The 24,627-nt window shown below is 39.4% G+C and overlaps 1 protein-coding gene across 2 annotated transcripts; it reads right to left on the reverse strand.

The window, feature by feature from the left end:
• Positions 1-13,719: 13,719 nt before the first annotated feature.
• On the reverse strand, positions 13,720-17,963 carry LOC104091189 (uncharacterized). 2 transcript variants are annotated; one of them, XM_070177015.1, is made up of 4 exons: positions 17,683-17,963; positions 17,348-17,503; positions 16,182-16,425; positions 13,720-13,984 (listed from the first exon to the last, which is right to left on the reverse strand). In XM_070177015.1, exons 1-3 carry the CDS (start codon positions 17,882-17,884, stop codon positions 16,208-16,210), a joined length of 576 nt encoding a protein of 191 aa, XP_070033116.1. In that variant the 5' UTR covers positions 17,885-17,963; the 3' UTR covers positions 13,720-13,984; positions 16,182-16,207. The 2 variants fall into 2 exon arrangements, with proteins under 2 accessions (XP_070033116.1, XP_009594762.1); XM_009596467.4 differs by having other exon boundaries at positions 17,348-17,506; positions 17,683-17,962.
• Between the last annotated feature and the right edge of the window lie 6,664 nt (positions 17,964-24,627).

Genomic DNA, 24,627 nt, shown 5'->3' on the forward strand with positions numbered 1-24,627 from the left:
TCTAAGTGGAATCCGCACCTGCGATGGCATTTCTGCAGGTGCGGTGTCGTAGATGCGACAGAGAGTCTGTAGGTGCGAAATTTCTGAACAGAACACTTAAATGCAAAGGTTCGCGATTTTTGCTCATTTTCAACATTTTGAACTCGGGTTTGGCGATTTCTTGGGAGCATTTTGAGGGGTTTCTTGAGGTAAGTCCCTTGTGCTTATTTTTGATTAATAATCTTGCTTCCTCATTTATTTTCCCACCTAGTTAGTGTGTATTTAAGGTAGAAATTAGGAGTTGGAGGCTAGGTATTTGAAGAGTTTGATTTGGAGTTTTGAGTGGTCATTTGAGGTCGAATTTTGATAAATTAGGTATGGTTGGACTCGTGAGTGAATGGGCTTTCGGATTTTGTAGTTTTTGCCCGATTTCGAGATGTGGGCCTAGGTCGACATTTTAGGGTAAATTTCGGTATTTTTGTTAAAGTATTGATTTCATTAATTAGATGAGTCTATTTTGGTTGTATTTATGATATGTAATTGCTTTTGGCTAGATTTGGGCCACTCGGAGCCGGATATTCGTGGGTAAGGCATTGTGACCAATTGATTGAGCTTGGTTCGAAGTAAGTGGCTTGTCTAACCTTGTGTAGGAGAAATTCTCTTAGGATTTGGTACTGTTTTGATATGTGAGCGTCGTGTAGGTGAAGTGACGAGTACGTACACAGGCTAATTATTGTAAAAAAATGATTTCTGCTAAGTAATAACATGTTTCCTTCTTATTTGAGTTACATCAACATGTGTAGTATCCTGTTAGCATAGAATAGCATGTCTACTTGTCTTAATTGCTTATCTGAACTTCGTGCAACATGTTTAGTGAAATTCCTGCTTTTCCTTGACTTGTACTTTGTCTAAATTGTAGGATTTTGTGTTGTAGCTGTTAATTCTATTGTTTGAGCTGCATATTTACTTTTGGAACTACGAAATGGTATTCCGGGAGATCCCCCTGTACTGCATATTTACTTTGGCACTACGAAACGATATTCCGGGAGATCCCCCTGTACTGCATATTTACTTTGGGACTACGGAACGGTATTTCGGGAGATCCCCTTATACTACACATTTATGTTTGGGACTACGAGACGGTATCTCGGGAGATCCCATGTTGTTATCTCTGTGTACTGAGCTATTGTCTTCTATGATTTCATTCCTATTAAATTTCAGTCTTTATTTTACTGCGGTATTTCATTCTACCTTGTTTTTATTATATATATATACCAGTAGGGCCCTGACCTGACTTCATCACTACCCGAATGAAGTTAGGCTTGGCACTTACTGGGTACCGATTGTGGTGTACTCATGCTACTCTCTGCACATATTTTTCGTGTGCAGATCTAGGTGCTCCTTATCAGTCGCACTATTAGTGAGCCGAGACAGCTTTGGAGACTTCAAGGTATATCTGCCACGTCCGCAGACCTCGGAGTCCCCTTATACTCTTTCCCATGTCCATTATCTTCTGTATTTTTCCTTTGCTAGACTCTGATGTATAGAGACACTAGACTTTCCTTCTGTAGTTTGTGATTCACGATGTTCCGGGGTTTGGGATTTCTGTTTATTTTGAATAGTTGGTTATTGTACATGCCAGGCAGCATGGTACCCAGTTATGTTGTTACTGCTACAGTTAGTTGTTAAAAATTTATATTTATATTTTATTATTTTGCAAATATTAGGCTTACCTAGTCGTAGAGATTAGGTGCCGTTACCATGTCATACGGAGGGAAAATTGAGTCGTGACAATTATTCCTACAAGACAAAACAAAATTAAGGAATTTTCTAAAAAAATCAAATATACATAAGCGAAAGGGAAAATTTAGTAAACTATGAAAGCAAATTAAAATAGGGTTGCCTCCCAACAAGCGCTTGATTTAACGTCGTGGCACGGCGCCGTCACTTTCACCAGCTTTCTTTCTACTTGGAGTACATGAATTACGCCCCCAATTTTGCTTCAATTTTTCTGTCACGTTCTTGGGACGGTGGTACAAATGCAAAAGAACCTAGTAAACAACGTCGCATCTTACACTTTTCGGCCCTTAAGTGATGTATGTTGTTTTGTCTCCTTGGCATCACAAATTTCAGAATGCATGCACTTTGTTCTCCATCCATTGACTCCTCTGTGGGCTCGAATGGATCAATTCTCGTGTCACCAACTAAGCACATTATTGAAAAATAGTTAGAATGAGGACCAATGCGCTCCAACTCTAGAATTGCTTCACTTTTAACATCCTCACTTTTACACACTTCGTCAACCTTGGCATCATTAATAATATTTTGGTCGAATAGTTGAAATTCCTCTTTTCGCTCTATAAGCTAGCCAGTATCCACAAAAATTGGTTGTAGAGCATCAAACGCCTCAACCTTTTTATTCAATTGAGCATGCACGCCATGGATATATGAGCTAAATTGGTCTATCTCTTGCCTGAGCTATGGAGAGACTCATGAAATTTTATTAGCTGAGCTTGTTCCTCTAGCCAAGATTGGCTCACTTTATCTGCTTCTTCAAAATTATCTTCTTGTGGGAACTCGCTCTCTTTAGCCAATTCTTCCGCCTCAGCCTTCATTCTCATGATTGTCGCACTGATTCTTTGTATAGCCTTTTGATTTTCATCTTGTTGTTTGGCCACTTGCCTCACCATATCCATAATACGGGCAGTATGTTCCACATCCCCACTTTATTGCTCCTATCAAACTCATAAACATTATTAGAACTTCATAGTAAGGGCTCAGAGAAGGGTAAAAAGAATTAGGACAACTATCCCAATGGCCATCTTGATAACCACACACATTACAGAAATTCCACTGATAAGATTGAGATTGTACACCCAACTCGCTCCCGAAAATATTCTCACAATTTTGTCACAAGTGCGATCCTCCACAATATAGACAATGATTACCAAAATAAGAATAACTAATATTCGACCAATTCTCATTTCAAGATGCCATGTAAAAAATAAATTAAAGAATTACTACACCAAATTTAAATCAAGACTTGAATAGATAAAAAGTAAAAATCTAATCTAGCAAAACAGCCAATTTCAAAGTCCCTGGCAACGACGCCAAAAACTTATTGCTCCCAAACACACACGCAAGTATACATGGCCGACAAGTAATATAGGATAGTAAGTCCAGATATCGTATCCACATGGACTTGTGACTAATTATTTACTAAATTAAACTAAGATAATTAATCTATTCAAGCACTTTTCTAAAGATTATTAACTACAACTAATCTAGAGTCGAAAATTAAGAAATTAAGGAAAACAAGTCCACAATCTTAGAGATGAATTCAATGAGAATCGATATACTAGAGTTATGGGTTAGCTAACACCCCCCTTGAGTTTTTCACTTAGATTGCCTAATTAATTTATCTGGTTTATTGGTTGACAATGTTAATATTACTCGTAGTATTCTCCTGAATTACTACTCGCCTATTCAAGCTAACCTAACGCCTATATTCCTATGGAATTAGGATTAACAAGAATGCATTAATAATACTTGTATAGTAACCAAACAAGACGATTAGGTATATTTCTATCCTAACCGCAAATCCGTCCCCGGTGCTCAGGTTCAAGATCTTGCTTTACTCAATCTTATATGCAATCTTCAATTCCCTCTCCCGAGTTCAATCCTAGATTCGTAGATAGTATTCAATTGGTGATCAGGCAATCAAATATTTAAGTGCAAGATTGAATAAATAAACTAATATGATAAAATAATGAGAACAATTCAAGTTTCAAACTACAATATTCATGTAGCACCCAAAACACTAGAACTAATAAACTATGAAATTAAAGGAAGAAAAGAAAAGAAAAACTAGTTAGAAGCCTCCTCCAAAGTGTGGTGTGTGTTCTCCTCCCAAAATATGTCAGATCTCCTAAAGTGGCGGCTCCTCTGCCTCCAAATAATATTTTATTCCCCCCAAATTAGGTTTAGAATTGTTTTTATCCGCCTTCTTTTTTTTTGGGGGGGAGGGGGGGGAAGGGGGTTGAGCTGAAATACCTTTGACCCGGGCGAAATAGGAGAGACTTCCCGTCACCAGCGCCCTGGGTAGCGTGGGGCGCTACCCTTGACCCGGGCGAAATAGGAGAGACTTCCCGTCACCAACACGCTGGATAGCGTGGGGCGCTATCACTGGCGCTGGAAAAATTGAGGTTCTACCTGTGGCACTACAAATGGCTATTTTCTATTTTCGCTCCTTTTTGGCTCAAATCTCGCATATTTCGGCCCATATTGCTTCAGGATGATTCCTACACATAAAACACTAAGAATTAGCATAAACCATTACATTTCATAACCGAAATCCACGAAACACGAGTAAAATGTGAGGCGGTATACATATAAATATATATACTTTAAGCTAAATATCATGAAGGTTTTTGGTCCAAGTACAAAATCTTTCTAAAATACTTCAGAAAGATTTAGACCAATGTTAATATGCAGCACATTTTTGGTCGTGAAAATATTTGTGAAAGATGTAAGGTTTTCTGCTCATTCTTTTTGGTTGTTTGATGCACTCCTAAACATTTTTAGAAGGAGATCAGGTGTTGCATCAACCTCCAAATGCATCTATCTATAGGTGTAAAACCATGATGAATAATAATATTCATAACACACCTTGATAAGAAATATAATAGGCATGTATGTAATATAATTTATCCAATTAAAAGTAGATGTCGAACTAAGTAGAATTATAAAGCCAAATTTGAAGGACAGTCTCGAAATTATTCTGTTTTTTTTTTTTTACCAATGTTTACGTGAAGATCAATGTAGTACAAACGGTGAAAGTCATATAATCGATCAAACTTGTTAAGATCGTACCTATACTGATGATAAATATTTAACCCATTTATGAATTATTTGTGGGATTTCTTTTTCTTGATTGAGTCAGTGTCAAACATGGAAATCAGAAATCTTAATCTCAATCTCAAATCTCAATCCACATGCGGCTCCAAAGATAGTGGCTTCTGGGGTCCAACCAAACTATTAGGTTCCCCATAATAAGTGTCCTGTCCCCGAGATTTACGGCTATCGTCGCACATCTGTCTTGTTTTCTCCACATATTGGCTTAGCAAATTCTTTGACTTTTGTTTTTCCTCCCAAAAAACCATTCTTGCGCATGAAAAACCATTCTGAATCTTGCCCTTCTACCAACAATAACTACCCAGTAAGATCTGATGTGCGGAGATGATAGTGTGTACGCACACTTTATCCCTATCCCGAAGGGGTAGAGAAAATGTTTTCGATAGACCATCGGCTCAAAAAGACGAAAAGAGACAATATATCAGTACCATCAATAGAAACCATAAAAATAATAACAGCATCATAAGAACCAGAAAATAAATGAAAAGTAAAACAATAATCAATAAATAAGGTCCGGTGTAAACACAACATTAACCACTAACAGCTTAAGACAAAATCCTATCATGGGCGGATCCACGTAGAGAATTATGGAGCTCAAGCACCCATTGCTCATGATATCTAACATATAATTTTATAGACAATTTCACATGAAATTGATATATATATTTAGGTGAGCAACCATTACTCAAATAGACAAGTGGGTGCTACTCATTAATGAAATCTAAGTATGCTTTCTGCATGATCCGGATTTCGATTCTTACGTAGTGCACTCTTTGACTTTTTTTTTTCGTCTCTCTTTTACATGGCTTTCCTTTTTGTTCTTAACTTTGCCGTTTTTTCTTTCTACAATTCATTTAGTTCATCGTGGCACAAAAAAAAAAATTAATTTACCACCACCATATTGACAGCCTATATTATCGTTTGGAATACTCACAATAATGATACCATTTAAGAAAATATCGATATTCATATTTTTCGTCATTCAATCTATATTTTATCTGTATTAAGTATTAGTGATTCGAAAATTTATCTGTGTTGTCTAAAACGTATTCAGTCTGTCCATATCAATCTGACTCCTACCATCATTTGCTAGTACTAATAAATAGTGAGCACCCATTACCTTAAAATGTTGGATCCGCCATTGAATTCTATCATACTAACTTCACACTGGTACGAAATAGAAATATACTCAATTACCTTCTAACCTACAACCCTAATACTCGACCTTCACAGTGAAATCTTCCCTTCTACCATGATAACATAATCCTGTTAGTTGCAATTGAACAGAAAACAAATATAAGTATTATTTTCCGATCCAAAATGATGTTACTATGTAATTAAGAGAGCATTGATTAGGGGATACTCCAAAAAATGTCTCCAATTATATGCTGTATGGCCACACTTGGGACTTATAGCCTAAGCCATAGGACCATTCTTCCAACCTCCGTGTTTAGCTCCAAACGGTCAATTTCACTATCGCCGCTACAAACAATTAGCGGAAATGACAGAACGCAAACGAGATAAAGAAAGCCACATGTTGGAGATTTTGTTTCTTTTCATGACTTGTAGGACTTGTCATACCGTAAAATTTATACTTGTAAAACTAGTTGAGTCGGTCCGAATATAATTTAATAGTTGGTCCAGTTTCGAGAGATAGCCTTACTGAATGAAACATTTCTAACTGAATGAAACATTTCTTTCGACTAGATAATATATATCTTTGGAATGAAAGTGTCAGCAAATCACATTCACTTAATGCGGCATTATTGCTGCAACTTGTAAATGACATTTAGTTAACGCAACTTATAAATCGCGTTCAGCACATTCAACTTATTGAGCTAAATTCGACATGCTAATTAGCAATAAAAAAAATTACCATGCTCGGGCACGCTGCACACAGCCAGCAATACATAAGGTTATGTGAAAATGAGTGGTCGCAACTAAGCAATGAAAGAAAAATACGCATGTGCACTGTCATGGGCGGCTTTCCAGCCATGCCTCATGACCCCTTGGACGTGCCCCATGGCTTCCTAGCAAGCCTCCCAACGCCTAGCGCCATGGACGGCCCCGTGATCTTGGCTGCGCCAAGTGACAAGCGCGCATGTGCCTCTGTCGCCCTACCGATAGCCCTCGCCAGCGCCCAGCCGCAGGTAGATGCCAACAGCGCCGCACGCACAGAGCGCGCACAGACCCTAATGCCAAAGATAAGGTTGCTGCTAACAGGCCTGTTTCTACCTTGTAGAAAACTAAGTCCTTTTCATTGTAAATATAGAGTAGTTTTATTTCATTTACTTCCAATGTACTTCTACAACTTAGCTAGGTCAAGTCATGTAACTTTGGTTTATTTTTTTAAGCATTATTAGGGGATCAAGCAATCAAACAATCAAGCAAGCAAACAATTCTCTGTACTGGTGTCTCTCCCCCTCGACACCGCGTGACCTTCTGTAATAGCTTTCATTCTCAATTCTCAATTTTGTTTTCTCAATTGCTCTTGACATTAGTTTTCCCGACACTGACAATCTCGTCTAGCGTACGGAGGGGACCTCGGTTGGCGGACATCAATTGCACTGACATCGGTTGCTTAGCCTTACGTCGCCCTTCCAAGGAATCTCAGGAAGGCGACGCGTAACAGTTGGTATCAGAGCCTAGGCTCAAGTGCTGCCATGTATCTTCAGTGTGATGCTAAACTCTGGTGCTGGCTGAAATACGAAGCCATCAGGGCCGATGAAGATGCTCTCGAGACATGGGCAGAACTAAAAGCAGCCATACGCCTTCAGTTCTTCCCCGAAAATGTTGAATATAATGCATAGAGGAAACTACGGGAGCTCCGCCAGACCAAGTCTGTGCGGGATTACGTGCGGGAATTCTCCGCGCTCATGCTGAACATACGGGATATGGGGGACAAAGAAAAACTCTTCACGTTCATGGAAGGTTTGAAGCCTTATACCCATATAGAGTTGTAAAGACATAGAGTAAACATTTTGCTCAAAGCAATCCAAGTTGCGGAATGTCTTGGGGATTATCAAGTAGAAGCTCGGAAGGATAGGCCTCAGCCGCCTGTCCGAGGGGGACACAAAGGGGGCTAGCCTAGCAATGGTGGTCCTAGCAGAAGTGAAGGAGATTAGAGTACAACCAAATCTAAGACTCCCTCCTCAGGCAGCAATAGTGTTGCATCTAACAACAACGATCAGGGGAGGAAACCCCCTTCAGGATGTCGTCATTGCGGCGGGCCACATTGGAACAATGAATGCCCACATGCAGAAATAAACGCCTATCAAGCTTTTGATGATGGGACGGATGACGACTAAGATGATGCTGATCAGACAAAACTCGTGGATGCCTTCAATGCAATTGTTGGCTCTATTTCTTAGGCCTTAGCGGAAACCCGTGCTGGTATCCGTAAGAAGAAGGACCCATGCCCAATCACCAAGAAAGGGAAAAAAAGGCGGATAAGAGGCCTCCTTAACAAGAGAGGACCTTAATGTTCGTCGAGATGAAGGTGAATGGTAGGCCCATTCGGGCGATGATAAACACGAGCGCTACCCACAACTACTTAGCCTCGACTCAGGTGGAGCGCCTTGGTCTAGTTGTGGGAAAGGGTAGAGGTAGTGTCAAGGCTATCAACTCACCACCTCAGTCAGTGGGCGGAATAGCCAAAGAAGTAACAGTGAAGCTTGTCCCTTATGAAGGAAAATTAAACCTGCGCGTGGTGATCATAGATGACTTCGAGTTGATAGTTGGGTTGGAATTCTTGAGGCAAACCCACACCATGCCCGTACCTTATGCCGACATGCTACTGATGATGGGAGCAAACAGGTCAAGTCCTGCATTATCCCGTGCATGCCCATAAAGATGGCCGCAAAGAACATCTCGGCCCTGTAGTTGAAGAAGAGAGTCAAAAGACATGAATCCATTCCTACACCTGTGAAAGAGCTACTAAAGGAGTTTGAAGACGACATGCCACAAGACATGCCAAGGCGACTTCCGCCTAGACACACTATGGACCATGAGATCGAGTTGGTGCCGGGTGCGAAACCACCCGCCCGGGCACCTAACAGAATGTCACAACTCGAACTTACTGAGTTTCGGAGACAGTTAACGGAAATGCTAGACACAGGGATCATTGTGCCCTCCAAGTCCCCATACGGGTCCCCTGTGCTATTCCAAAAGAAACATGATGGCAGCCTACGACTCTATGTGGATTACCGGGCCCTAAACAAAATTACAGTGAAGAACAAGTACCATATCCCGCTAATGGCAGATTTGTTCGATAGACTGGGTGGTGCGACGGTGTTCACCAAAATAGACCTGAAGACATGTTATTGGCAAGTCCGGATTACGGAGGGTGATAAACACAAGACGACCTTTGTGACAAGATATGGGTCGTACGACTTCCTGGTTATGCCATTCGGTTTGACTAACACTCCAATCACATTTTGCACCCTGATGAACCAAGTCTTCCGAGAGTACATTGACGAATTTGTGGTGGTCTACTTGGACGACATTGTGGTATATAGAAAAACACTGGAAGAAAACCTGGAGCACTTGTAGAAGGTCCTGGCTCGATTGCGGGAGCACGAACTATATGTGAAGCTATCCAAGTGCTCCTTTGCTACAAAATAAATTGACTTCTTCGGACATGTCATCGAGGAAGGGCGAATCAAGATGGACCAACAAAAGATTCAGGCTACTACAGATTGGCCGGCACCTAAGGATATCCATGCCTTGAGGGCGTTCCTTGGCCTACGCAACTTCTATCGGCGATTTGTGAAAAATTACTCCCTCATCGCAGTGCTATTGACAGAACATCAAAAGAAGGTCCCGCTTTGGGATTGGGGACCCAGGCGAGCGGAGGCCTTCAACACATTGAAAACGGCTATGTCTAGTAGCCCCGTCATGGCCCTCCCTGATTTGGCCAAGCCATTCGAGGTACAAATGAATGCCTCCGACTATACCCTTGGCGGAGTCTTGCTACAAGAAGGGCATCCAGTGGCGTATGAGAGACAGAAGCTGAAGGATGCAGAACAACACTACGCCGCCCATGAGAAAGAATTTCAAGTTGTCGTCCATTGCTTACGCCTTTGGAGGCACTACCTGCTGAAAACCCCGTTAGTGGTCAAGACAGAAAACACAATTGTCAGTCATTTTATGACCCAGCCAAAGATGAATGATCGACAGGCCAAGTGGCAGGAACTTCTATCGAAATTTCACTTCAACCTGGAGTACCGAAGCGGGAAGACTAATCATGTTGCTGATGCACTCAGTCGGAGAGCTGATCTAGCATCGGTGTGCCTACTCGCCACCCTAAGGGGGAGAGAAGTAGCCACCACCATAAAAAGACTAGATACAGGATCTACTCACCAAGGATCCTGCTGCACAATATTTGGTTGATTTGGTAGGACAGGGCAAGACTCGCTAGTTCTACATGGAAGATGAGTTCCTGAAAGTGAGCCCACTTTATGTCCCTAAAGGAGGAGATATGCGAAGAACCCTTCTGACAGAATGCCACGATACTTTGTGGGCTGGCCATCCCGGCGAAGAACGCACCATGGCATTACTTCGCGACGCATATTGTTGGCCTCAAATGGCTGATGACATCGTTCAGTATGTGAAGACTTGTCTAGTATACCATAAGGACAAGTCGGACCGCTTGACACAAGCGGGACTCTTGGAACCACTACATGTCCCAAAGAGACCTTGGGAAAGCGTGTGCCTGGATTTCATTACTGGATTGCCCATGGTCGGAGATCTCACAACTATCTTGGTTGTGGTGGATCGGTTTTCCAAGTATGCTACATTTATAGCGGCTCCACAATATATATCAGCAGAAGATACAACTCGACTCTTCTTCTCTCATGTCGTCAAATATTGGGGCCTGCCTAAATACATCGTTAGTGACCGCGACTCACGTTTCATTAGCAATTTTTTAACTCAACTCTTTAAGTGCCTCGGGTCAAAATTGAGTCACAACTCAAGTTTCCATCTAGAATCTGATGGCCAAACAGAGCGGTTCAATGGCATGCTGGAGGAATATTTCTGCCACTTTGCAACCGGATCACAGAAGAATTGGGTGAAGCTTCTGGATGCTGCTCAACTGCGTTTCAATTCACAAAAGAGCTCTAGTACCAACAAAAGTGCTATTGAAATTGTTGCCGGACAACAACCGCTACTCCCACGTACTGTGAATGCACCAAACATGTCAAAATCTCCTTGAGCTGCTAGCTTCTCGAAAGAATGGAAGAGAAATTTGGAGATAGTGCGGAGCTATCTTGTCAAAACCCAAAAGCGGATGAAGAGGCATGCCGATCAAAATCGTCACTTTATTGAATACCAAGTAGGAGACAAAGTGATGGTCAAAATTCCAAAGCGGTACTTGTTTGCAGGGGTCCATGACCCTCGCCTATTGCAAAAATACACCGGACCATTGTCCATTGAAAGACGCATTGGGAAAGTTGCATATCGGGTGGATACCTAGCCTAGTGGAAAATCCACCCCGTCTTCCATGTCAGTCTTCTGAAACCTTTTCGGGAAGACATGAAGTATCCGTCACGGAGCCAACTCACAATACCTAGTATTCGAGGCCATAATTCAATCGGAAAAAGGTGTGCTGAAGCTATTCTCGAGGATCGAGTGATTCACGCCTCAAGGAAAGACCAACAAGAGTTCTTGGTGAAATGGCAGGGCTGTGATGCAGAGGAGAATACCTGGGAGATACAAGATCCTAATTAATGATTACCTTGCAAGTAAGGCATCGAGGACGTCGCCAACTCAGGTGGGGGAGAATGTCATGGGCGGCTTTTCCCGTCATGCCCCATGACCCCTTGGACGCGCCCCAGGGCGTCCTAGCAAGTCTCCCAACGCCTAGCGCTATGGATGGCTCCGTGGTCTTGGCTGTGCCAAGTGACAAATGCACATGTGCCTCTGTCGCCCCACCGATAGTCCTCGCCAGCGCCCAGCCGCAGGCAGATGCCAACAGCGTCGTGTGTACAGACCCTGATGCCAAAGACAAGGTTGCTGCCAACGAACTTGTTTCTACCTTGTAAAAAACTAAGTCCTTTTCATTATAAATATAGAGTAGTTTTAGTTCATTTACTTTCACTGTGCTTCTACAACTTAGCTAGGTCAAGTCATGTAACTTTGATTTATTTTTTTTAAGTATTATTAGGGGGGATCAAGCAATCAAGCAAGCAAATAATTCTCTGTACTGGTGTCTCTCCCTCTCGACACCGCGTAGCCTTATGTAATAGCTTTCATTAATGCAATCAAGCTTTCATTCTCAATTCTGTTTTCTCAATTGCGCTTGACATTGGTTTTCCCGTATGACACTGACAATCTCGTCTAGCATACAGAGGGGACCTCAGTTGGCGGACAACAACTGCACTGACATTAGTTGCTTAGCCTTACGTCGCCCTTCCAAGGAATCTCAGGAAGACGCTGCGTAACAGCACGATGGACCCTTCTTTTCGTCCTACAAAGTTCGATAATCCTACAATCTTCAATCATTAAGTTCCTCCCACCCACACTACCCGAGCAGATTTATTGCCCGAATTATGAAGAACGTGAATCCATGATCTCTTTGTCATAATAGATATTTCATGTATATATTTTCTAAAATTAGTCTAATATTATCTATTAACCTCATACTGAAAAAAATCCAATAATATACTTGATTGAATGATGAGTTGTTTACCCAAAGAAACAAGAAACACTTCCCATTTAATACTTCTATTTTCCTCCGTTTCTAGTAGTTCACCCATGATCTAGAGTTCCGTATTAGAAATCCTAGAACCACGGGGTGGTGGTATTATATTAGAATGGCAATTGCTCTTGAAGAACACATCATAAGTCACAGCCCCAAACATTTATTTCATTCATTTGCTGCCACATGCATGGACTGATAGGTACAGCAAAGAACCTGTACTACATAAGTTGACCAAAATTTTATAGGCATAGGTGACTTTTAATCAAACCACTTATTTCCCTGGTCTTTATTATCCATGTTTACGGTTTTATCTTAGACGATCCTTCTTAATTTTTTTATATGATATAGAACAGAAACATTGACTTCAAATCACGTTTATACATCAGGAAGCATTTCCAAGTAGTAAGCTCAAGAAAATTGTGCATCCCTTAAAGTAATAAATAAGTAAAACATTTAAGTACCAAGGTTCTCAAGGTTCAACAATCCCAAAAACCAACATGTGCACTCAACAAATAAATCAAAAGAAATACTTTACATGTCCATCCGGTCCAACTATCATAACTTAGTTTAACTAAGACGCAAAATATAACAAAAAAGAAGAAGAGGGTTTTTACAATTTTAATCGTAAGCATATCATAGTATTCATGTGCCTATAAATGTTTCTTATAAAATAAAAAAATTTAAAATTAAATTATTTTCAAATATAATAACACAGAATAACAAAAAGATAACGTCACATAAAGGAAACACAAGGATTAATGTATAAACTTAAGTAAAGTAATGCAAGTCCACCGGACTATCCAAATAAACCACTATACTAAGATACAAAAATGTATCATAGCAAGCCAATAAAGAAAGGCCAGACGCAACTTTGTACCCATGAAATGATGCCAACCACAATTATATGGAGAACTATGGACAGAGCCATATAAATCTGCCGACCTAAGATTTTAAGCGTAGGAAAGCAGTACCCTACACACCTCCCACACCGTGAGGAGCTAATGCACGTTTCTCTCATTGATTGGATTTGGTGTTCAATAATGCTTGGTGGAAAGAGGATCTCCCTATCATACACAACACATAGCTATAGATTTGAATAGCGTACATGAGCATAGTTGAAGCTATAATTGAATATCTAAAACTACATTTAGCTGCCACACGATGTATACATTAGTCATGAACTGTCCAGACCTAAATGGCAAATTAAACTAGCATATGTACTTGGTCAACTTAATAGAACGTATACAACTCAACAGAACTACCTATGGAAACAAAATCAGCTAAGACTATCTTGAGTCAGATTAGCTAAGAAGCAGTGCCTGCCTCCTATTACACAAGAAAATCTTCAACTCACAAGTTTGCTCGGTTCTGTTTCTATCAGCCTTCTGCCTGAGAAAGCAAAAGTGGAATGATATGCACATATATAGAAGAAGAGGTGATAAATTTCAGCATTAACATATATAGAAGAAGAGGATATAAATTTCAGCATTAACATATATAGAAGAAGAGGTGATAAATTTCAGCATTAACATTATGCATGTAAATCGTGCTTAAATGGATGCAATGTCTTTCTAGAAATGATCAACACAGCTCTCAAAAGTAGAATTGTAGACTAAGAATTGTAGACTAACAAGGTATAGACGACAGCACATCTGATAATCTGTTTACCGGCAAATTTTAAAAGAGGAGAACTTAGAAGTGTGACATCCAAGAGGATAAACAAACAACAAATTAAAGCTATTCAATTCCTTCTTTAGCCATGTCCCATTTCACGCTTAGAGATCAAAACGGGGATCTAAGACCGATCATGCATGTTGCTCCATAAGAAGATCACAACATCTCTTTACTACAACTAAATTCACTATTGACTAAAAATAGCGCTTGTTGAGCATTTGTGTACCTACTACTATTCCACTGTAACAAGTGCTACACTAATCAAGGACAAATCTCAGACGTCCCACTGTTCGTCTGAAAAGAGCTTGCTTTATAGATTCTTCATATAATATGTCCGTCACATAGTCCATAGCTGATCTTCAGTGCTCAGCATAAGGGAAAGGGAAAATGCTGCACCGATTAAGACATAAAGTAGGAGATAGACCGGTATTATATTTTCTGACTGTGGCGTCCTGGCCAGCTTATGCGCACCTCGACTATTCCACTTGAATATAGCTACTACCTCCCACTAGTACATATACATGGTCACTTTGTCTACCGGGAATTAGACAGGTGGGAAGAACACACCTTTCGTTGTTTGCATCTGCTGCGATTTGAACTTGAGACCACTATTTTTACAATCCCTGAATGCTTCAAGCCAAAAGTCTCACTTGAACAACATTAGCCTAGACGCCCACTACTAGGCTGAACTTGTGGCCACACACTTAAGCCTTTGCAAATGAGAATTTGATAAGCTAAAGGAATAAAGTAGAGGGACTAGGATTGACAAGATAGGCCAATCAGTGTGAACGAAAGAGTGCGAATATATTGAATCTAGTCATAAGAAGGAAAAGTATATTCCTTAATAATTCTTTTATGCAACTCAATTGGTAAAATAAAGGGCAGGTTTCTCTCCCTAGAGGCTCATTCATGAGTTTTTTGAGCAAGGTATGCAACTCAAGTTTGGGAAAGACATGGTAAGACAGAGATGGACGTCAAGGTACCTAAAAGCAAAGCCACTAGGATTGAACATATGACCTCTGTACAGGTCTCCAGTGCAAAAAAAGTAGTTGAGGTATATTTTAGGTGCTTCTGAGGTTAGTGCAAGTATGGAATACAAGGAACAGTAGCGGTGAATGAAGCAGAGTATACCAAGTCTTATGCTAAAGAAAGATATAAATGAAAGCTATCAAACAAATGAATCAAACACTAAGACAAGATAAAGTCAAGTCAAGCCTCGACTTTGAGCAACAACCTTCTATGTCTCATCATGGTCAAGGAGCACACAGCTTGTCTCATGCCAAAAGTTGAGACTATACTTTCAGCTCCAAGAAATCCTCAAGGCCCCTACTACGGTAACTGATGAGGCTACACGGAACCGTCAATTATAAAAACTGCCCTCTTCCCCAGGAGCCAGAAGAATGGCAGAGGCTGCTTCTAAGAATTAGGTGCTGAGGTGCCTTGTCAAGCCCCCTCCTAGAATTAAACTAGGGATTGTCTTGTCTAACTCCTTAAAGGTGATATCTTCCAAGAATTGAAACACGAACCTTGTCTAACTCACTTAACAGTGATATCTTCCTAGACTTGAGCCAAGTTCAAAAAACAACAACAAAGTTATAATTACCAGTAATTGTGAAATCTGGCATCATAAAAGGACAAAACAACATAGGCAAATGTGAAGTTACAGCTTTCACTGGTCTCTTTCCTCATGGCGAAGGCAAGGGAGAAAGTGTTCTCTAAAAGTAGACCCTAATGAAAAACCAAAGGACAGAGCCATGAAACATCCCGACAGCCCAAGGGCACTTGGGCAAGCTCTCCCGCTGAAGGATAGAAGGGAAAGAGAAACAGCTAAATCAAACCAAACAACCATACAAATAATGCATGCAATTATGAAACATAAGAGAAATTAGAAGAGTCGAAAGAGTGTTCATACTTGAGGATGTAACTTGCAGATAAAGGTCAGCAGTTTTGGTAAATCATATGCTTCACAGTTTCTCTACGCACCCGAGTACGGGTAACCATAGTGCTCCTCGTATCAGGAATACCATCCATGTTTTGATCTTTGTAAACTACATTTACCGTAGTCTTCCTACCAGGTTCATTCACTTTTTCAATCCCTCCTTTTATCACATCAGCAGATCTCTTTTTGTCCATCTCTTCTTGTATGGGAACTGGCCCTACAGTACAGGGAAACAAATAAGAAGAATAGCCTAAAATGGTGAGATTGAAGAGATGCAATTCAATGATGTGAACAAGATGCTTCCCAACCCACAAACACAAAACGCAAATATAGATAGTGAGTGAATACTGCTTGCACCAAAGGTAGCATTTCATGCACAATTGTCTTAACTCCTCTCTGCAATTAGTCAAAACACTATCAAAGAAGACCTAATCAAATATATAAAATTGAAAGAATCTGAGAGATGCTATGTATATCTAGCAAAAACAGAAGTTCAGCAGAAAACATAGTCATCTAAATCTTTATATCTTCAGCATAACAGAAATTTAACAGAAAAAGTTGTCATCTGATGGTTAATCAGCAAATAAAGATGACCAAAGAACAAAGATCAAATGGAGATATGCTGGGGTGAAAATTCCAGAGAACCATCTGCAATCTGCAATCCTAGTTATTTTCCATTTTGATGGCTAAAAATCACTGATCTTTCATATCAGCCAAATCACGCCCCCTTTTCCTTTCCCTTTGTTAAACCTTACCTTCAAAACATCAAGTTAGGGCATTTGAATAGGCCAGAATTTGGTAGTTTCAAGCGATTGATGTAGATAAAATTAGCTTTTTCAGGGACAATTATGCATGTCCATACCACGGACAAAGCACAGCTGGACAACTCAACTAACGTAGATGTTGTTCTCCATCCATGGAACGATCATACATCCCGACAGCCAATTTTCTCATGTTGTCAACCTACTCTAATACTTACTAACAACCAGAAAACTTCAGAATCAACTCGCGATAAGTACTTGAACCTCAAAAAGTAGTACTAAGTAATATACTAATACAAATACAAAATGAAAATTCCATCTCATTATCAGCTTAAGAATGTGTGATTAGCAGAATACTTTCAAGTGAAAAGATTGTACCTTTAGATACCTTAACCGTTTCAGCAAGGATGTCAGCCGAATCCCAAGGTTGTGAAATAACCAAGGGAGCATACAAGTAGGTATCAGACTTCAAGTAATCGCCAATTTCGCTAACCAATTTCTTGTCATTTCCCTCCTTAGGTTTACTTTCCTCAACAGCTCGAAACAGAACAAACATTCAAAAAATCAATTCGCCATCCCTCACATTTCACAAATTAAAGGGAAAAAATTACGTCCTCTGTCCCGTTCTATATAAAAAGCATCATTATTTGAAGAGCCAAAAACAGTTTTTTTTTTTAAAAACAATCTTTAATTGAAAAAATAATGTGACTTACCGGTAGGAGCAGAAGACAACGACTCTGCTGATGGAAAATGAAAGTGTTGAGAAGAAAACAGAGGTGCAAACATGAAAGAGTCAGACTTGAGATAATCCAAAACTTTGTTGAAGAGTTGATTCTTCTTTTTATTACTGCTATGTTTCTTCATGGGTTTCTTCTTAAGGTGAAATGCTGAGAGCAACGCCGCTTCCTTACCCATTTTTGCTGTTCAGAGAGAGAGAGAAACGAGAGACAGAGATTTGCCGGGAAAGGAGAAACGGGGGAGGAAAATGGGAGAGTTAATTCAGGCGGTGGCGGTGGAAGTTAGGCGGTTATGAAGTGATGGGTGCAACGTGTGCTTACACTTGGCAAATAATAGAGAAGCCATCTGGCAAGGAAAGATGCGCTTTCCCTCAACCTAACTGTTCTTTTTCTTTTCTTTTTAAAAAAAACAAAATTAAAATATTTATTTAGAAATTTGACTAATGAAATCACCAAATCTATTATGGTTTGGTAATACTTTAATTTATCACTTAATTATATTAAATTAATAGTATGATTATATTCTATGCGAGATTTATTTATTTTTACTTGTGAGGTTTATTTATTTTTACTTCTTAATGTAATATCGTGTTGAAATTGATATATTTTAAAAATCGGTTGTCTATAACATAGTATCTTTAATATAATATCCTAATCTAATTTTGTACTGTTATTAGGTGGTAAATCGAAAGAAATGCAAGTAAAAGTGACATGTCAATATTCTTTTGTTACACTTCATTTCTATCTTTTATAATATTCTAGTATGTAATATTATGTACTAGAATTTCTCTCATCGTCGTTGACACACTGACGGTGACCTAACGTGCACTTTTGTCGACATGGGTAGAGGGAGACCAAAGAGAGTAGTTCGGATCACAAAACCGATCAGGAAATACTAAGCAAAACTACAGTTACCAGGAAAGATGTGAGAGACAATGAGGAAATGCATATCCCTCAGATTTCAATCTCAAATCTGCCAACTCCTAACAGGTGGTGTAAGACAAAGTTCTACGCGTAACCAAGCAAAGGAGACATCAGTTAGGGCTCCAATAGCAGAGACGACTGAGGCTGGTATGGAGAGTCAGATGAAAGTTGCAGTCCAGCTTGGTACACACAAGCCAATCACGATCCAGGAAGCCCAGATTCTCAAACAATTGGATGTAGAGCAATAGAAGAATAAAAAAGAATGGGTGAACTTATTTGCTGGCAATAATTTAGCAGAAAAAGATATGAATTTCAAATTTGTCGCGCCTATGATAAAGGAGGATTAAAAAATAGTTGAACTAGATAGTGAAGAAATTGATCGAGAAACTGCAAAATGGAAGCATGCAATTTTATTGTATGTAGTTGGAGATTCCCCCTCAATAGGAGTCTTGGATCACTTCATTGCTGATTAATGGAATTTCACTGTCAAACCTAAAATTTACTTCCATAACGATGGTTACTTTGTAGTTAAATTCAACTGTGTGGAAGATAGGGATGTTGTGTTGCTATACGGTCCACACACTATAAGTAAGCCTATCTTTGTCAAAGCATGATCGCCCAACTTTGATTTTGATACAGAAGTGCCTCAGACAATCCCTATATGAGTGAAGTTGCCAAAGTTGCCATTGAATTGTTGGAGTATGGACTTACTTAGCAGAATTGGTAGTGGCTTAGGAGTTCCACTCTTTGCGGATGAATTCACAATTAAAGTTGAAAGGATCTCCTATGATAGGCTACTAGTAGAGATGGATGTCACAAAGCCCATGCCTAAATCGATCAGAGTTATGGATCCGGTTGGGAAATTGTTTTATCAACATATTGCGTATGATTGAGTCCCTGAATATTGCTCCACTTGCCTACAAGTTGGTCATGTTTGCCGGAATGAGGTGAGAACAACAAAGGCCATTCCTGTGGCCAAGCATCAGCAAACAAAACCAAGAATGGAATGGAGAAGAAGGGCAGAGCAAGAGAAAGCTGAAGCAGGGACAAAACAACGGACTCATAATATGATGTAATTGCGGACACAACAAGAATAACAACAACTAAGCCCAGATGCTAATAATAATGAGGGAGACCAAATGACAACCTAGGAGACAATTAAAGGGAAATCAGTAGCTAGAGGTGCTCAATCTAAGATAAGGCAGTATTAATATAGTGAATGGGTTTAGCCCATTAACTATTCTAATAGCTGGAGACACACTGGACAACACTAGTGGTGAGAAGGTGCAATGCAATTATCAAGGAGATATTGGGGAACCACAATTCAAACATTCAACTAAATGAAGATCATAGCATGGAATATGAGGGGTGTAAATAAAGTATATAAGGAAAAAGAAGTAAAGAAGTTAATACAAAATAATGATGTTGGTCTGATAGCAATACTAGAAAACATGGTCAAAGAAGAGAATGCTAATAGAATAATAAAAAAGATAGCAAATAATTAGAGGTGGTGTGCAAACTACTCCTATAGTAACAAGGGTAGAATCTAGATATTATGGGACTCAAATAGAGTGGAGTTTTATGCAATTGTTATGAGTGCTCAAGCCATTCGTGGCATAGTTACCAAATTCAAGTAAAGTTCACTTTGTCTGCGATTTATGGATTACATACTATTGAGTTTAGGAAGCCACTATGGGATGAGCTAAGAAGTGTAAATAACTCTATGCAAGGTCCATGGTTAACTACTGGGGATTTTAATGCAATAACATATATGGATGACAGGCAATTTGAGAACCCACTGCAAGAAAATGAGGTGCGAGATTTTAATGAATTCATAACAGCAACTGGCATGGCTGAGCTACGTGCAGTGGGAAGAAGATATACATGGATAAATGGACAGATTTATAGTAGGATAGAGAAAGCTTTAGCTAATGCTGAATGAATTCTAATATTAGCTCTGACAGAAGTAGTGATAATGAACCCTGGTTGTTCTAATCATACATCCCTGAGCATACACTTTGTAGAAACTGTGAAGAGTGGTCCGGGGCCTTTCAGATTTATGAATTGCTTAGTGGACCATAAAGAATTTCTAAGCATGGTGACAAATGCTTGGGGCAACCATATAGGTATTAATCACATGTAGGTCATCTAGAGAAAACTTAAGGTGATAGTAACAGCTTTGAAACAATTAAATCAAATGGAGTTTAACAATGTGGAGGAAAAGATTAATCATTGTCAACAAAGGCTGACTGAAACACAATCACAAATGGGGAACCACGATCACCCTAGTGAGCTGTTTACTGTCGAAAAAGAATTGCAAAAAGAGGTGGAGAAATGGAGCCTTGTGGAGGAGAGTATAACAAAACAGAAGTCAAGAACGAAATAATTGGAACTAGCAGATGCCAGCACTACCTGCTTCTTTGCCAATCTGAAGAATAGGCAAGATCAAAACAGGATTAAAAGTCTCGTCAATGGAAAAGGAGAAATATTGCAGCAACCAGGAGACAAAGAAAGGGAGGTGACCGGTTTCTACAAAAAACGGCTTGGTAGTGATGCTGCCCAACTACCAGCAGTGGATCATAACATCATGAAATATGGTAATGGTTTAACAAGAAAGCAACAATTATATTTGATAGCCCCGGTCACAAAAGATGAAATGTGCCGAGCTCTTATGAGTATAGATGATCAAAAAGCTCCAGGATGTGATGCCTTTAATGCTCTTTTTTTAAAAGAGCCTTGTTTGTGATAGGAGAGGACGGGGCAGATGCAGTGATTTTGTTCTTTACTAATGAAAAAATGCACAAAGCTATTAATTTCACTACAATTACATTGATCCCAAAGGTCAAGCATCCATCAAAAGTGTCTGAATTCAAGCCTATCTCTTGCTGCACTATGTTGTATAAACTTATATCCAAAATTCTCACTAGAAGAATGGAAGGTGTTATGGACAGTCTAGTGACAAAAGCCAATCTGCTTTCATTCCAGGCAGGTTGATCACTTATAACATTATACTGGGTCATGAACTTGTGAAGGGATATGGTAGGAAAGGCATCACACCTAGGTGTATGCTGAAAATTGATATGAGGAAAGCCTACGATTCAGTGGAATGGACATATATTGAGCAAATACTTAGCTTCATGCAGTTCCCAACAAGATTTGTCAAATAGATTATGTGTTGTAGACTGTTTCCTACTTAATTATTATCAATGGGGACCCTGTGGCACTATTTCAAGCTAAAAAAGGATTGAGACAAGGGGATCCCTTATCGCCTTTCTTATTTGTTCTGGTTATGGAGTACTGCAATAAAAGTTTGAAGGGACTCAATAATGTACCTACGTTTAAATTCCACCCAATATGCAAGAAGCTGCAGATTATTCAATTGGGATTTGCTGACGACTTACTACTATTCTGCAAGGGAGAACTAGAATTTGTCAACTTGCTATTCCAATATTTTCAACACTTCTCGCATGTATCTAGATTGGTTGCTAATGTAGACAAAATTTCAATATATTTTGGAGGGGTGAAGCCAGAGGTTCAACATGCTATCTTACATGCACTACAATTCACAAAAGAAGAGATGACATTTAGGTACCTAGGGATCCCTTTTAGTACTAAAAGGCTATCAATTACTCAGTGCAAGCCTCTTATTGACATGATATTGGCCAAAATCAAGTCATGGACTACAAGATAATTATCATACGCAGGCAGACTACAGCTTGTAAAGTCAGTTCTTTTCTCTATAAAAGTATTTTGGTCGCACGTGTTTGTTCTACCAAAAATAGTGATCCAACTGGTGGAGGCTATATGTAGGAGTTTTCTATGGACTGGTGGAAGTGAGATCTCAAGGAAGGCACTCATAGCATGGGATAGACTTTGCCTTCCTAAGGCTACATAGGGCCTCAACATCCTGGATATCTATACTTGGAACTTAGTTGCTACTGGAAAATTGTTGTGGAGTGTTTGCAGGAAAAAGGACAACCTATGGGTCACATGGATCCACTCATACTATACAAAAAGAGGCACAATATGGGAAACAAAGACTACTCAGGCTTCATGAATGGTGCAGAAAATTCTCAAAACAAGAGTAGTGTTTGAACAAATAGGGTTAACTGAAGACGAAGTAGCAGCAATGAACAATTATTCAACCAAGAAGTTGTATGGGCTTATTCATGGAAATTACCAAAAAGTACCATGGAGAAGATTGATATGCAACAATGCTGGATTGACTAAGTAGTTGTTTATTCTATTCCTGGCATTGCACATGAAACTCCAAACAAAAGAAAGGATTGCTTGCCAGGCTAATCTAGATGACATGGAATGTGTCTTATGGCTGAAGGAAAATGAAGACATTGATCACCTCTTGTTCGAGTGTGAATATGCTAAACAAGTATGGTCCAAATTGTTGAAATGGCAAGATATCAATAGGAATGACAGTAACTGGCAGCATGAAGTTACATGGAATGGAACATGCAAGAGGAAAAATTGTAGATCAAGAGATATATAGGATGACATTAGCTAGAGGAGTATACCACGTGTGACAAGAAAGAAATGCAAGGATCTTCAAGACTCAACAAAGAACTGCTGATCAAGTGACAAAGCAAGTGATAAGAGAGATACATCAGAGAGCATGTAGAATGAATAGGCTAGATAGACACATGCGGTTACTAAATTTCTATCCATAGAGGTTGTTTTAGTGGAGCAGTAGAATGTTTGTATCAATGTCCAGCAAGTTTTGGACTAAATGTCCAAACTGCTTGTTTTTGCTTTCTCGGAGTTGTAAATAATTTTTGAGTTGTAATATAAATAATTAGTTACCAAAAAGATGAAGAACGAATTTGGAGCAAATTCAAATGTCCAACAATGCCTCCCACCCAGATTCTTTTTTATTTGCATTCTCTTGTAAGTTTTGCTTTTTATTTGAAACTTTTTGAACATTTAGACTTTCTTTTTTCAAGCTACTTTTAGATTCTAGTTGATAGAATTCGAGGGTCCACCAAACTATATAGAGAACCTCTATTAGTTTTCACATATTACACACACACAACAGTAAGTAAATGACATTGAGAGTTTTTACGTGGACAATTCTCAGCTCACGGGATTAAAAACCACGACCTACCATTGTAGGATTTCAACTTCACCAGTAAGCAAACTTTTAGATTACAACCTATTGTAACATAGGAATTAATTTCTTAATCCCTCACTAACTTGTAACAATTCTATTACAAGTCACTTTGTAATACCTCTATTACAAAGACTTTACAACTCGACTAACTCTAGCCAAGACACAAACGCAAGAGTTTATGATTTACAAAGAGTTTCCTACAAAATGCTTCTAAGTAAGCTAAGTAGGAATTACATGTAAGAACTTTGACAATGGTACAACTCAACTAAGGGCATATAATAACTTGATATGGGGAACTGGTCCGTAGCAGTGTTGTTCTTTGTTCTTGATGCACTTGAGAATCATTTTCTAGATGATCAATCACTGTGGGAGTGCTTGAGTGAATTCTCTAAGTGTACAAGTGATGTTTTGTCTTTGGTTTAATGTTAATATAACATTGATGACATCACTTGAATGATGTAAGCAACTTGGGTACAAGATCCTTCCCAATGGATTTGACTGTTGCACTGTGTTGTACTATTGCGTGTGCAAGCAGCCACTTTTCAACTGTTGGAGGGTTGACTGGTACGATCAACAGGGGAACTGATGTCTATATATCCCCCTTGTTGATTCTTTAGCTTCTGAAAGACTGACGAACCTCTTAAGTCTGGTTATTTCCACATGCTTGAGAATGTGTATCAGGTTCCTTATCCGGTTCTTGACATTAAGTTTGTTAGATCATCAAAACATAAAATAAGGTACTTATAACCTATCAATTTTTTCCTTTTTGATGATGACAAACTTATAATTAAAATGCCCACGAAGAACCATAATGAACCAGAAATGGCAATGCTTAACCTTGAATTCCCTCTGAATCTGTGTCCCCCCAATCAATG

Source organism: Nicotiana tomentosiformis, chromosome 6 (genome assembly GCF_000390325.3).
Source record: "Nicotiana tomentosiformis chromosome 6, ASM39032v3, whole genome shotgun sequence".
Classification (NCBI taxonomy): Eukaryota; Viridiplantae; Streptophyta; class Magnoliopsida; order Solanales; family Solanaceae; genus Nicotiana; species Nicotiana tomentosiformis.